General features: G+C 37.7%; 3 protein-coding genes across 3 annotated transcripts; 1 reads left to right on the top strand and 2 right to left on the bottom strand.

Annotated features, from left to right (window-relative positions):
• Nucleotides 1-784: 784 nt before the first annotated feature.
• Nucleotides 785-1,265, bottom strand: BDR25DRAFT_363527 (uncharacterized protein; the record flags this gene model as incomplete). Its single annotated transcript, XM_033696748.1, has 3 exons — nucleotides 785-1,058; nucleotides 1,120-1,150; nucleotides 1,226-1,265. 3 exons carry the CDS (start codon nucleotides 1,263-1,265, stop codon nucleotides 785-787), a joined length of 345 nt encoding a protein of 114 aa, XP_033539637.1.
• Nucleotides 1,266-10,644: 9,379 nt separating this feature from the next.
• BDR25DRAFT_386115 (sulfate permease) lies at nucleotides 10,645-12,782 on the top strand (the record flags this gene model as incomplete). The annotated part of the gene is made up of 3 exons (XM_033697982.1): nucleotides 10,645-10,966; nucleotides 11,013-11,795; nucleotides 11,854-12,782. The coding sequence occupies 3 exons, from the start codon at nucleotides 10,645-10,647 to the stop codon at nucleotides 12,780-12,782; spliced, it is 2,034 nt and encodes a 677-aa protein (XP_033539636.1).
• A 46-nt stretch (nucleotides 12,783-12,828) lies between these two features.
• BDR25DRAFT_363525 (uncharacterized protein) lies at nucleotides 12,829-15,642 on the bottom strand (the record flags this gene model as incomplete). The annotated part of the gene is made up of 20 exons (XM_033696747.1): nucleotides 12,829-12,864; nucleotides 12,911-12,926; nucleotides 12,974-13,005; nucleotides 13,053-13,169; nucleotides 13,211-13,295; nucleotides 13,329-13,540; nucleotides 13,588-13,621; nucleotides 13,677-13,741; nucleotides 13,801-13,830; nucleotides 13,919-13,952; nucleotides 14,020-14,313; nucleotides 14,367-14,552; nucleotides 14,584-14,687; nucleotides 14,722-14,774; nucleotides 14,834-14,858; nucleotides 14,897-14,964; nucleotides 15,000-15,053; nucleotides 15,126-15,408; nucleotides 15,461-15,509; nucleotides 15,542-15,642. Coding segments are annotated over 20 exons (1,878 nt in total), but the record flags the coding sequence as incomplete, so codon positions are not given.
• Between the last annotated feature and the right edge of the window lie 27 nt (nucleotides 15,643-15,669).

The raw sequence follows: 15,669 nt of genomic DNA, 5'->3' as shown, positions 1-15,669 counted from the left end.
AATTTGCAGCAACATACTGTTCGAGCTTATTGCTTGTACTATGTAGCAGCTTTCGTCAAACGTTCCTCCTGTCTTGACAGTAGGTGCGCATATCTAACAACTTATGTATAAACACTAGTAACTTTTTACTTTTATAAAGTTACTTACTTATTTATATATTAATTTTACTTTTTTTTTTTTTTTTTTTTACTCTCTTACTTTCTTTTCTAGAGCTAACTCTTAGTGCTTCTTTTATTTATAATATCCCCTAGCTTCTTAGCTTGCGTATAATTTAACCTGCCTCTAGAATAGTGCCTATGCTTAGCTAGAGTAAGAAGAAGTTCTTACCTAACTACATAAAGAAGGTTGTTAAAATTATGTGTTGTCTATCCCTTAAAGTTATTTTGCTTTTATAGTGTGTACTTTCCTCTTAGCAGCTTACACATGTCTAAGAGGATGTACACTGCGTATAAAGCTTATTATTTTAGTAGGGGAGAGTCTGTATCTATTCTATTATGCAGAAGATCTAAATCTACCTCTCTGCGTAGGATTGTTTTAGACACACGTGTAACCCCTAATAACTCTTTATATAAGGTGTACAAAGACACTATAGCTTAGGGGGGGTGTAGGTTAATTGCCTTCTGTGCGAGCGATTAATCCCTAGGGGAGTAGGGGGGGAGGAGAGGTGTTGGTTAGTTGCCTTCTGTGTGAGCGATTAATCCCTAGGGGGGTAAAAGGGAGGGAGGGAGGTGTTAGTTAGTTATTGCCTCTTGTGCAGGCAATTGATTGAGGGGGGGGGTGGGTGCTAGTTGCGTTTGTACGGCGGTTGTCTGGGTGGTGGTGGTTGACTGTACAGTGGCTCTTGAAGAGCGAGCTGTTGTGCGGAGTAGCAGGCTGGCTCTGGGGCGGGGGCTGGTTGCTTGTTTGTACGGCTGTTAGGAGAGGGGGGCGTTTGTACAGCTGTTGTCTGGGGGGGGGTAGGGTAGGGGGTAGGTGGTGCTGGTCGTGTGTTCGTACGGCTGTTCTTAGGGGGGGGTGTTGGCGAGGCGGGCCGCTGATAAGGAGCCTCCTCTGCGTGGCTACGCACGCGGTAGGCAAGTAGTTGCACAGCCTGTATTAACAGGAGGCTCTAGGGCGCACAAAGGCTTAGCAGTAAGCCCTCTCTGCGTGGCTACGCACGCAGCAGGTTGCTAATCTTGTCTTTGTGCAATTAGTTAATCTAGAGGCGCGCATAAGGCTTATTTACGCCCTCTCTGCGTGGCTACGCACGCAGTGGGTGTGAGCATCTAAGCCCTCTCTATGTAGCTACGCACGCAGTGGGAGTAAGCTTCTTATACAGTAGCAGTTTTATTAATCCTTGCAAATCTGTCTATTAAGGATAATATCCTCTGCGTGGCTACACACACAGTAAATAGTTTATTAATAGACTAATTAGTGTTAGGTAACCTAGGTTTAATTAAATAAACATACACCTAAGGGGCGTACTAAGAGGTAAGTAGGTAAAGATCTTCTTGTTATTAACTACTGCCCTCTCTTTTTATATAAAGAAAGAGGGCTTTTAAGTACACATAGCCCCTAACGCATAGGCTAGATAGCCAACGTTTCAGGCAACCTAATTTAGCCGTACGCGTCTACGGACACAGCTGTACTTACGTACAGACAGTTATAGCTAATATAGCTAATTCTTTGCACACTAAGCATAATTTAGGCTATGTTAGTATACACTAGCTAAGTATGTTTATAAAGTGTTATCTAAAGCTTAAAGGAAAGTTTTAAGTTTAAGTATAGTTAGTAGATATCTAGCCTATTATAAAGCCTATTTTATTAAAGTTGTATGTGTTATTATTCTAAATACTATACTTAGTGTTGAATAGGCTCTGACAGCTAGCTGCTTATAGTATAAGCACTTAAGTAGCAAGAGTAAGAGTAGTGTACAGTGTGCACAGCGTACAAGGTAGGTAAGGTAAGGGCAACATGTTTCTAGTTCTATTACTCTTGTCTTTCCTCTGTACAGAGGAAAAGGGGGATATCTAGATGTTCACGCACAGAGGTTTACGCACAAGCATTATGTAACATAGATACGTGATCCTGCTTGTGCGCGATTGTTTGTATCTAGGCCGCAACACTGCTGCTGTGTACAGACACTAGCAACTTTTCTTTTTATCTAAAGAGTTGCCTTCTGTACGCATTACCTCTTTTCTATCTGTGTAGGTCTATCTAATTACGTTCTACCTTTACTCTACTTTATTTATTAGGACTTGCCTTAGTAATGCTGTACATTAAAATAGGCTAGTTACACTATGTAAATAGCTCTATAAATAGTGTAGAGTGTTTTAGGCTATTATTATCTAGCCTTTATGCGCTTGCTTTGTAAGTAATTTAGCAGTGTATAAACTATTTTATGTAGAGTTTTATGCTAGAATAGTGTAGGATCTTTGCGTAGGCAGGTGCGTAGGGAGGTGTATATAATAAGGTCTTCTCTTTTTTTTTACTTTCTTTTCTTTATTCTTTACTTTCTAAGCCCTACTATACTATTCCCTAGCTCTTTTCTCTTTTTGTACAGTGCTAACAGTGACAGATACTCCCGCCTACACACACACACACACACACACAGAGAGAGAGAGAGAGAGATGTCTCTCCAGCCTTCCTCCTCTACCTCTAGCGCTATTAGTGCGGGCGTCTTTAACGTCCTTGTGTAGTCTAGCAGCCTAGGGCGCATCTGTGTTACTTTTCTAACTAGTTTTACTACTAATTAGCAGTTTATTTAGTGTCTTAGCATAAATATATAAATTTTTTAGCTCTTTTACTTTCTTTTTATATAAAATGCTAATTATAGATAGGCTAAAAAGTAGCATATAGCAGCTTTACTATTTTATAATATTAATGTTATCTTGCCTGCTAGCACTAATCTGCAGCTATAGGCAGCAAAGGTTATGCGTTATAAGGGGTACTTCTGTGCAGTCTTAGTCTAGAGTTATAGTTAGGTCCTAGCAACTTTATGTGCTTATTATTATAGTAGCACTACTAGTGCCTTTTTTTTTATTAAGTGTTATATGTTAGCTAACTTCTAGGCTAATGCCTATGCCTTATGCGTATAGCAGAGCTGTAGTCTGCATTATAACTACTATATATAAAGGGTAGTAGCTTTTTCTTTTTCTGTATACTAGATAAATAGACTATCTTTTTTACATATCTTTCTCTTCTAATTTTGTAATAAGAAAAAATAAGTGTGTATAATAAAAAAAATAAAAAAAATAAGCCTTATATAAAGGTGTTATTAGTCTAGTTAGTCTAGAGCATTTTTGCGCATAAAATCTAGCTAGTCTACAGATGCTTCTATCTAAATAGAGAGGCAGTTAGTTAGGACTAATAATTAAAAAGCCTAGTTTAGTGTTTTTTTTATATATACATTTACTAAGTTATTTTTACTATTAATCTACTTTATCTTAGTAATTTCCTTTTTCTTGTATAATTTATAAAGTAACATAATGTTAATTATAAGTTACTTTTTACTAGTAGTGCCTAGCTTAATAAAGTAATTATATAAAAACCTTAAATCTATGTAGATTACTACTAGAATTAGTAGCAGTTTAAGTGTTTATATAATTTACTATAGAGTTATACTAAAGGTAATTACATTATTAAACTTTTTAACTATTCTATATAGTTTACTAGTAAGAACACTCTTAGTTACTCTTTTATACTTAGTAGAATTCTAGTATATAATGTTGCCTAGTATTTTAAAGTAGTTACTTTACTTTATATAGTCTTTATTACTTAATATAATTAAAAATCCTAGCTATAAGCTAAAGTTTTTATTATTAGCAAATAATTTATCTATAAAGATAAACAGCTTTACATAATTAAGCTGTAATAGTAAGAAAGTAAGACTACGCTTACTATTATCTATTTACTATTAGATTTATGCATTAAGTGTGTTAATATTATTATGTAAAGAGTTTATAGTTTATATAGTAATAGACAGGTTAAATGCTACCTTTAGTTAACACATAAATGCAATATATGCCCCTTTAGCATGTTGCTTAACATATTATTATGCAGCATTCTTATTTTCTAGGTTAATTATATAAAGGTAGCTTACTTATCTCTTTTAAGTAAGAACTACTATGTTATGCGTAAGTTTAATCCTTCTACTATTAAACTTAATAAGCTACTTCTTTACTAAGATAGTCTTACTCTTTATGTAGAACTTTACTTTTTATAGTTTTTTCTTTTCTTTTTGTGTAAAATCTTTTATTATAATGCTTAAAGTGTTGTCTGTTTATAGGCTAGTAATACTAAAAGTGTGCTCTTCTTTATTAGTAATTAAAAAGTAGGGGTTGTATAAAAAAATGTGCATGTATAGCTTTTTTTTATAGTAGTTATAGTATGTCTTAAACTAATATAGTCCTAATTTAGCAGCTCTATACAAAGGTTATACAACCTAGAGTATTATATTTAGTAGAAAGCTCTAGCGCATCTTCTTTAGTAGCTTTGTGTACAGCGTGCGTATAAGCTTATTTATTAATTAGATGTATACTTATATAATATTACATAGTTTAAAATGCATTTTGTACATAGCTCTTAGGCTTACTTTTATAGCTAAAAGTAGTCTCTAGCTTATTCTTTAGATAGTTAGTAACTAAGTAAGGATTTCTCCCTTCTCTTTATCTAAGTAGCTAGCAAACACTAGGCAGGATTTCTTATATAGTTAGGTTGTTTTGCCTTTTACTTCTTATATAAGGCAAAGGTTAAAAATCTAACCTTTATGCTTTATTAAGTTATACACTATAACTTTAAAAGTGCTATTAGTAATTAAAGTGTCTATTTTTATATAGTCTAATTTCTTAAATAGTTTTCTAGGTGTAGTAATTACACTATCTATATAAAGCTTAATAGACAAAGCCTAATTATCCTTCTCTTTCTAAGTTAGAAATACCTAGTCTAGACTTTATATAAGTTTTCTTTACCTTTTACTTCTTCTAGTATCTATATCTTCCCTTTGCACTAGTGCAGCATTACTATTCTAAGGGGCTTAGTCTATAGTAGGCTCTAGTTCTGCCTCTGCAACATTTTTATAAAGCTGTCCTTTTTTTCTTTTCTTTAGAGAATCCCTTTATACAGGGATTAGTTTATCTAGGTTATTTATTACAGGTAGGTTATCTTTTTTCTTTTCTTTATAGTATAGTTTAACCTGCGTATATTAAAGCTTTAGTAAGCTATTTTTTTTTTTAATAATAATATCTTTTTTTTTAATGCTTTTAATTTTATATAAGCTAGTCTAGCTTTTTTTCTCTCTTTATGCTATAATTTTTAAACTAAGAGGGAAGTTAAGAACTTTATGTGTTATAAAGCTATTATAAGTGTTAATTACATAATTAATATTTACTTTTATATAGTTCTTTTAAAGTATCTTTATTACCTTTTATATAGCACTTACTTATGTAATAATGTCTAGTAATAGTAGAGAGTTTAGGTTAATTCTTAGGTATGCCCTAAAGACTAGCAGTGTGGGTACTAGACTATATAGGCTAGCTGTGTTGTTTAGAGCCTTAACTGCTATCTGCAGAATAGCCTTATTATCTATACAGTTACCTAGCTTAGTCTTTAGGATGTTAAACACTTATTAGAGAGGTGTGTGCGCGCGCTTAACCTTTCTAACTGCCTAATGTGCTTCTATAGGCATCTGCCTGCATGTAGCTTTTATAATTTTTACATAAGCTTAAAAATCCTTTAAAGTAAAGTTTATACTAGAGTTATGCATAATATAGTCTAAGGGTTCTTAATAGGTGTTAATCTAGCATTTACATAGTGCATTCTAGGTATCTTATGTAGACATAGATTTTAAAAATATAGCAGCCTAAAATAATGTGTCTACATTAATAATATATAAGACATCTCTATTATTAATTTATATAGCATTAATAATAACTTTATAGTTAAAGTAAGTGTTATTCTTAATTATAAACTTAAATCTTTATAGGGCCTAGTTATATAATTAGTAGAGGTAGCAGAACTTCTTAATCTTTTCTAGCACTACAGCATTAACATTATAGCTAGCGCTAGTTAGCATCTTCTAGAGTCTCTTTATGCAGAGGTGTCTAAATTAGCAGTAGAGGCAGTAGAGTTTTAATTTAGTAAAGAAAGATATAGATTCTTCTTTACTAATATTAAAAAAAAGTGTCTTTATTTTTATATAATAAGTATAGTAGTTTTGTTTTTATGTATAATAACATTTAAAATGTTGTTAAAGTATGCCCTAAGTTAGTTAGCATTTACTAGTAATAGCAGAAATAGTATTAAAGTCTTTAAAATATAGTATGTAACTAGACTAATTAAGTTCTAGATTTATATAGTACTAATTAATTCCTTTAGTGTCTAGCCTTTAAAGCTAATATTTGTTTAGCTAGGTGTTTAATTAATTTTTATATATAGGTTCTCTTATATGTACGCCTTAAGTTAGAACTTGCTAATAGTAAAGATTTTTACTACACTTATATTTTATAGTTTGCCTTAGTATACTATATAGTATTAGTTATTAAGGATAAACTGCTTAGCATATTTTTTAGGTTTAATGCTGTAGATGTCCTCTCCTGTTGCACAGTGTAAATAAGTAGTAGAGGTAAAGTAGTTAATAGCTTTTTTAGCATCCTTACTCTCTTATTCTATTTTCTTTATATTATGTAAATTATTTTTTTTCTTAGAGTAACCTTTAAAGTCTTAGATGTATAAGGTAATAGCTTTATATAATAAGGTCTTATTATAAAAATTTTTATATAAAGCAACATACTAGTTCTTTGCTTGCGTATAGTTATTATAAGAGTAGTTTAATAACTAACATTCTTCTTTATAGCAGATAAAGCACTTCTTTATCTGTGTGCAGTTGTCTCTAGATTGTGGCCTAAACCTAGATAAAGATCTTCTACATTATTCTTTTCTGCGCAGAGGGAAGCTTCCTTCTTGTTATGCAGAGTTATATTAGTAGTCTGTGTAGTATGCATTAGGCAGTTCCTAGAGGTATTAGTTTACTCTTTAGTCTATAGTAACTTAGAGTAATGCTTATAGGTTACTAAATAAGGCTTTATATAAGGGCTTAATAGTAAACATAGCATATTCTAGTTCTAGTTATTCTTAACAGGCTTATATAATAGTAGTGTGCAGTAGAACATTCTTTTAGAATTTTATTCTTAGTGCTTTTTATATAAGTGTAAGCTTATTAATTATTATTTTAAAAACTTTATATAAACTCTTATTAAAGTTTTTTTATTAGTATTATATAAAAGTTATTATTATCTAGTCTGTCTAGTACTAGCTATAGTTTACATTAGTGTTAAAGTAACTACTTAAGGTGTTATATAAATGCTTCTAGTTATGTCTAGAGCCTATGTTGTGTATATAGTACATATTTACCTAACTTTTTAGAATATCTAGAAAAATGTTTATGTACTAAGTTTTCTAAATATCTAGCTATTAACATAGATTAATAAAGATCCTTATTTTATTTATAAAGATGTTATATAGTTAACTTATATAGTTATTATTTTTTTTTATGCTTTTTAAAATTATATAATCTTATCTGCTAGGAGTTTTTCTTTAGCAGTTTCTCTTTAGAGTAGAAGTTTGTACAGGTTATAATGTAGTATAGATTGTGCAGGTGGTATTAGTGGTGCATACACTACTGCAGGCGGTGGTGTGTATGATTGAGGGTGTGGAGCAGGCGTTAGGTAGGGTGGCATGTATTGTTTGTACAGTGATTAGTGTAGTGCTAGCTAAGGTGTAGAAGCAGGTAATGCTAGTATATTTAGTGTTAATAGCAGCATTGTGTTTAGTCTGCTTCTATGCAGAGCCTTATATAGTAATAAAGGTTACATATAAAGCTTTTCTAGTATAATTACCTTTTCTTATGCTATATTATACAGCTTCTAGGCTTAGGTACCTTTAGTGCCTAGCTATAGTGTAATTTCTTTGTCCTCTAGCACTTATATAAGCTCTTTTTTAAATGTGTAGCTAAGTGCTAAAAAGTCTTATAGTGTCTATTCTTTAAAATTCTTTATGTATGCACTTAGAAAAGTAGCGCCTTTTTAAGTTATTATATATAGATTAGTAATTATATAACTTATGTATAATTAAGTCTATAGGCTTATTAGAGCTTCTAACATGTTAATCTTATTATTCTAGTACTCTAGGCTAGTCTTATTTTATAGTGTTGCCTCTAATATCTCTATGTTTTTTATAAGTTGTTTATATAATAAAAATTATTTTTTATTTTTTTTATTATTACACAGAGTTATTAGTTACTAATAAGATTTTATTATAATAGTATAGTTAATTTCTTTTCTAGTAGATTGCGCAGGTACTGCTGTTGTCTAGCTACTAGGTTGTGCAGCTTTAATAGCTTTAGTGTGCACCTTACACTATCTTCTTTTTACTTTGTACAGTAGCAGAGCTTGCTGTATAATGTAAAGAATTAATATGCTATTATCTAGCTACTAGGTTATGCAGCTTTAGTAGCTTTAGTGTGCGTTTTATACTATCTCTTTTTTACTTTATATAGTAGTAGAGCTTGCTGTATAATGTAAAGAATTAATCTACTATTCTAAGAGATAGGTAACTAAATAAAGTACTTTATAAAGTGTAAGTACTCTGCTATTACTCTTTTTAAAAGATAAGTAATAAAATAAAGTACTTTATAAAGTATAAGTACTTTATTATTACTCTTACTAATTTATAGTTAATTAAATTAACTACTAATTAGTGTTAAATAGGCTCTAATAGCTAGCTACTTATAGTATAAGCACTTAAGTAGCAAGAGTAAGAGTAGTGTACAGTGTGCACAGCATATAAGGTAGGTAAAGTAAGGGTAACATGTTTCTAGTTCTATTGCTCTTGTCTTTCCTTTGTACAGAGGAAAAGGGGGATATCTAGATGTTCGCGCACAGAGGTTCGCGCACGAGCATCATGTGACATAGATACGTGATCCTGCTCGTGCGCGATCGTTCGTATCCAGGCCGCGACGCTGCTGCTGCGTACGGACACTTAGCTTTAATATTTTTATAAGGCTAAACTAGCCTTAAATTACTTTAAGATCTTTATAAAAAGCTTTTTATAGTTATACTTACACTTAAACTTTACTTTAAGCTCTAGATAACACTTTATACATGTACTAAGCTAGTTTATGCTAACATAGCCTAGATTACACTTAGCGTACAAAGAATTAGCAAATTGGCTATAGCTACTAGCTAAAAAGAAAATCCTTATGTATTTAGCTTAAGTATATACTTAATAATTACTTACTTTTTATTATTATCTAACTTTTATAAGTTAGTTATAAAATTAGCTAATAAAAGTTCTGTAGTGTGTTAGTTATTTATTATCTTTTAACAGACTTTATACATAGCTATAGTATATTACTTAGAAAGTGTTACGTCTTATTTAAAAGCTTAAAGTGTAAGCTATATTTAACATTCCTTTACTATGTCTAGGTAGTGTTTTTAGGAATTTAGTAGTGTAGAAAAAGTAGTTTAGTGTAGTCTTAGCAAAAGTAAGTAACTTAGGTGTGTAAGCAACTTGCCTGTGGTGTACAGTATACGTATATGATTATGTTAATTTTTGTCTAAAGAAGAGGTAAATTTTTGCGTTGCGTGACTAACAACAATTTCCTAATTAGATTAATAAATTGTAGTCTGTACTTTTATAAATGAATTTTGTATTGCTATTCTTCCCTTTTCTGCACTTTAAATTTCCTGCTTACAGTGATACCACAATACTTTAGCTTTGTAGTTATTGTTGCAACAAGATTGTGATCCAGCGTCATGTTTGCTTACAAGTTTACTTGAATGTTAGCGTACATGATTGATAGTCTGCTCGACTGGATTAATTACATATGTTTCTGCGGACTTCGTTTCCTCCGTCCCCTTCAGGGTCCGCTTGTTTCTACGTTTCAATTTCCCCCACATGAGACGATCTGCGCTTCGTGATGTGCCCATGGACAGGGATTGTATACCTTTGCCCTCGCGAAGCTTTGAAGCTTAAGTTGTTCCGACCAATTCCTTGTTCATAACGAATTATGTGACAAGGAATCTCTCCAGAGCTGGTCATTGGGCCGCATGGGGATGGCGCAGCGTTTCATTTGTGCCTTTGGTCTACGAAGCATTGCCGTTTCTCCTAAACACCATCACCGTTATCTTGGGTCACGTTTGCATTGAACATCCATGTCATACATCATAGGTACAACTAGAGCGGCCTGTCCCGTCTGGTTTGGGACATGCCCGTGCGTTTCTTGTAATGCGATCCCGCGATTGGACAAACTAAACAGATGGCATCCCGTCTTCCCCATCTATGTGAATCTTTCCAGCAGGTTCACCCCTGGCAGAGTGTCTTAATTTAGTTCTGTCCCTGGGTGGATCTCCGTCAACCGTCGTTCTATCGGCCCGCCTTTGCTTCGAGAACTCTGGGATATCAAGGTTGGCAGCCACACTAACGGCAGTTGAACGAGAACTTCCATTCTTGGGCTTAAGTATAAAGATATCTGATTGTTCGCTTACCCTCCCTCTTGCCTCTTTGGCGGCCAGCTATTGTTCCCCTTTCGCTTTTCAATTTTTCACTTCTATCCACATACGTATCCCTGATTGTCTTCATTGATTCAACCTCAATCCTTCCATCCGTATGGCCTTCTTCAGGAGGGTCCGCGAGGAGGTGGCAGCAGACCATACTATCCAACGCATCAAGTACGACGGTACTAGAGTTGCCCGTGCTACTCCCTCCGCATCTGTCAACTACCTCCTCGATAAGGTTCCAATTGTTCAATGGCTTCCCAAGTACAACCCACGATGGATTCTCTACGATTGCCTTGCCGGGCTTACCGTGGGAGTTCTTCTGATTCCCCAGTCTCTTGCTTATGCAAAGATTGCGACCATTCCTGTGGAGTTTGGCCTCATGTCTAGCTGGCTTCCCAACTTTGTGTACTTCATCATGGGGACCTCGAAGGGTATGAGCCTACTTATCATTCTACCAAGGACCTTTGCTGACGAAAGAGGTAGATATGTCAACTGGACCAACTTCACTCATGGGCCTTTTAACAGCGGAGATTATTCGAGATGTGTCCCAGGAAGGCTTCACACCTCAAGCCATTTCCTCCGCCGTTGCGATGTCCGTGGGGGTATACTGTCTCATCGTCGGACTCTTCAAGCTTGGTTTCGTCCTCGAATTCATATCTGTGCCTGTCCTAAATGGATTCGTTTCGGCAGCGGCCATCGTCATTATGCTGGGTCAGGTCCCATCTCTCTTCGGGATCTCAGCCGGAACCGGTACTGCAAACATAATCCACGACATATTCGCCCAAGCGCCAAAGTGGAAACCCGCGACTATGGCCATTGGTTTCGGGGGTATCATGCTCTTGGTCATGCTTCAAAAGATTGGGCAGAAGTGGGGTCAAAAAAGCAAGATTATTTGGCTGCTCGCACTAGCTCGTAGTGCCGTCGTTCTCATTCTCTTCACTGGAATCTCATACGGTTTGAACAGGAATGTCAAAACCCCTGTCTTCGAAATCAGCAAAGTAAAGTCAAACGGCATCGCTACGCCAAAGATGCCCGCGCTTGACCTGTTCCAGAAGGTCTTTGCTCGAGCTGTCGCTCCATTCCTCGCCGCATCCCTCGAGCATCTCGCAATCGCAAAAGGATTTGGAAGGAAGAACAATTATGCTGTTGACCAGTCTCAGGAACTTGTGTATCTTGGTGTAACGAATTTCTTCAACAGTTTCTTTTCCTCCATGTCTGTGGGCGGTGCAATGTCGCGCACTGCAGTCAATTCTGACACAGGTATGCCCCGTACAGCAGTTGAAATAGGTCTAGCATAAAGTTTCTCACTCTGACACAGGCGTCAAGTCGCCAGCGTTCGGACTTTTTGCTGGTGGGTTTGTGCTTCTTGCCATCTTCAAGCTAAGCCCTGCGCTATTCTGGATTCCCAAGGCTACACTCGCCGCTATCATTGTTACTGCAGTTTGGCATGTCATAATGCCACCCAGGGTGTTCTACAGCTACTGGAAGACTTCCCTTGCCGACTTTGTCGCATCTATGCTCTCGTTCTGGGTCACGCTATTTGTCTCAACTGAAATGGGAATTGCCTCCGCCGTTGGGTTCAACGTCTTCATCCACATCCTTAGTTCCGCTTTTGCGCGAGTTCGACAGGTTGCTGAGGTGGGAGAAGATTCCACAGGCAATAAATTCCACGGCGCTGCAGGTGTTAGGGGAGTGCCACTCGACTCACAGGTCTTCAAGTTCAACCAGTCTGTCATTTTCTGGAATGCTTTCTGTGTCAAAGATCAATGCTTTGATGTCGTGCAGACATTCAACTCAGGCTCGGTTATCGCATACGAGGCGCAGAAGGTGAACCGAAACTGGAGCGTCTCCGGTGAACGACGCATCAAGCAGATGCGTGCCAAGGCAGGCGTTCTCGATGACCCAGTTCCTATCCAAGTCGTCGTCCTAGACATGTCCATGGTGACAACAATCGATACCACAGGCCTTGTTGCGCTCAGCGACTTTAAGGCTGACCTAAAAAAGTACGGTGGCGAAGGTGCAGAGTTGAGGATATTCGGTATGACTGAGGACGTCCAGGCTCGCTTTGAGAGATTTGGTTGGGATTTATACCCTTCGGAAAGCATCAGCCTAGAGCATAGAGGGAAATCAAAAGGTACACCATTGTATCATTCTATGCTCGATGCAGTGAATGACAGGAGAATTATGGTTGCTGCAGACGAGGTTGGGCCGGATGAGTTCAAAATTGTTGGGAGTGAGAAGGCGTGATATGGGTAGGGACATTGTGCTTGGTACGATTCATTCCTTATTGCTCTTACGCGTTGTTGAATTCGTCGTTTTGTGGCTGTTGCTGGTCGACTCCGCGCCAGATACTTCCTCTTTTTTGGTTTTTTCACCTCACCATCACTTAAACTTGAATTTGAAAGCAGTGTTCAATGTCGAAAACTAGAAAACGTCACTCCTTCGCTCCCCAAGATGGGATTCTCAAATTCTGTCCTCAGATTTCATGTGACTGAATCATAATTAACTCTGCTGTACTGGATTTCTGTTGGTATGGTGGGGCTCCTTCCACATATCGTCGGCCATGGAACGGCAATAATCTGCTTCAAGGAGGTTCATGATGAAACGGCTGTGCCGGATAACTTTTCTAGGGATCTAGGATTTGAAGTAAATCTGGAGGATGGATTTAACACCACAGCGGGCTTGGGGAATGATAGACTGGTAGGTAATGGATCAAAGGGATGCCACTGCGGGAGATGGTGGAGACATGGGAGCGATGCACTAGGGTGGTGTGAAGGGGTTGGAAGGGGTGACCATGAGAATGTGGGGGATAGTATGAAGGGAGATACCTTGGCGCAGGGAAAGAAGCGGATATTAACGGAGAAGGATATACGTTCAGACAGATATGTAGCAAAAAGGACGAGGAAGACGACAACTGGACCTTGCAAGAAGTGGGTGTCAGTCTTTGCCAAATCTACGATGTCGTTAGACTGTGTTCCACTTGGTAGTCGGCAAGTTTTGGAGTGCTATGAACTCTGTGGTTCACACACATGCGCTAAGCCTTATTGCCAACCGTATCGGGGAAAATTGTGTTATCAGCTACCGGGCTAACCTAGGCTCAAGCATTCTAAATGGCATAAGGAGAAGAAACAACACTGATACATGATAGGTGCAGTATTTTGATACCAGGGGTGCTCAAGGGTTGCATGCGGCCGAATGCACAAAACCTCTGCAGCATGGCCGGGAAATCATCCTTTTCTTAGCCTATTTTTGGTATCGGCTGCACAATAATGCTGTATTTTATTGCACCAGTGTCCTATTCAGTGCGGGATCACGGGGCTACTCTTGGGGTATTTGAAATCTACATCTAACTTAGTAGAAAGAAGGTTTCGTAGTCAACTTACCGCTCTGCACGGAGGTGCCAAATTCTCGCCGTTTCTCAGGTGTGTTGGGTAGCATTTATTCGCAACATCCCCAAGGCGCCTATTTGATTGTAGAATAGCACGCAAGACGAGCTGGACGGATAGTACCTCCCCCGGTAGCGGTGATGGGACAGAGTGAAAGTGTTGTGCGGGGTCTACAAGGGGTTACGATGTTTGATGTTGAAAGGAAAACCCTGACATCGGACAACAGCAGCCACTTTCGCGCACCACGAAGCAACCACAACAACTCACACAAGCCCGTACAAACCTCATATGGCCCGTTGCAGTGCACCTTCCACTTTTTTTTGTACGACAGCTTAATCCGTCGGATTCCGTCCTTTGTTTGGCACGTGGGAACTATTTTTAGCGAAAGCTCCCTGGGCCTTCAACTATTCTCACTTGATCACCATTTAGAACAATCTGCCCTCACTTCGTAACGATCCAAGATGACAAATTCGACATTGAAACAGGAAGGGAAGGGTAGCCCCCGCGTAGCTGGGGTTTTAGCGCCGGTATGGTCCAACTCCTGGCTTGGGAAGTGTGGCGCTGTGCAGGGTATGCTAGTTCATTTCCTGGTGCTGACGTCTCGGCCAAAAAATCACCCGACAACTCGTTGCTAACCTACAAGGAATTCTTAAAGCCCATACGTATCATGCACCCCGAGCACTAGTAATTGTTCTAGCATGCTATCTACCACCACCGGAGTATCAACACCCTTTAGGGCTAATCTTGGCGAGGTAAAGAAGCCCGCCTCGTGAGGCACAATCACTCAATCGCTGAGGTACCCACCTTTGGTCAACAGAACGGCTGTCTCTCCCACTAGAACCGCATGTAGTCACTAGACGAACGTTTCTATTTCGCAGTTTATTATTTAAAAATAATCGTAATTCAGCAAACCGATCTCTTGTTTCCACAGTGTGGCCTCGTCATTTTGGCGATCTTACACGTCTACTCTTTCACGAATTTGACTGCAGATACAATAAAGTTACGACTATAATTATAGATCATATTTATGAAACCATACTCCGCTTTGAACCTATGATGCTAGGAAACCTAGCCTAACTCCTTAGTCCCATTGGTTTTTGTGAAGCTTGTGGGAGCACAGAGATATGAGGAACTAGATTGGATTGCCAGAGGAGTACACCTAGAGGTCTATATACGTGCAAGAAAAGGGGTAAGTCTTGGCAACGTGAGACCATCGTGAGAAAGCATGCGACTATCGTGAGAACCATGCGTGAGAGCCACGCGTGACTACCGCAAACAGTTTTCGTCTCCCGTTTGCATGAGTTCGGAGTTGCATCGCAACCGCATGCGATGAGAATGCCGAGAACTGCCACCCAGATCAGGGATTGTCTTGCATGAGCTGAGAAGGGGTCATATGGAAGCGAATCAACAGGGTACTGAGATCTAAACAAAGTGGACTGCACGAGTGTATTGTAAGGTCTAGGGAGCTCGATGGAGCTCTGGGCTGACTATATACTGTACGAGAGAGGAGCTATGCTTAATGAGTGAATAGTGCAGTACATGGGTATGATATCGCGTGAGACACGTGCGACAGATTGTCTTGCATGAGCTGAGGAGGGGTCATATGGGAAGCGAGTCGACAAGGTAGTGAGATCCAAACAAAGTGGATTGAACGAGTGTATTGTAAGGTCTGAGGAGCTCGATAGAGCTCTGGGCTGACTATATACTGTACGAGAGAGGAGCTATGCCTAATGAGTGAATAGTGCAGT

Source organism: Lindgomyces ingoldianus (assembly GCF_010093535.1).
Source record: "Lindgomyces ingoldianus strain ATCC 200398 unplaced genomic scaffold BDR25scaffold_71, whole genome shotgun sequence".
NCBI lineage: Eukaryota > Fungi > Ascomycota > Dothideomycetes > Pleosporales > Lindgomycetaceae > Lindgomyces > Lindgomyces ingoldianus.
This window is presented reverse-complemented; position numbering and strand designations above follow the sequence as displayed.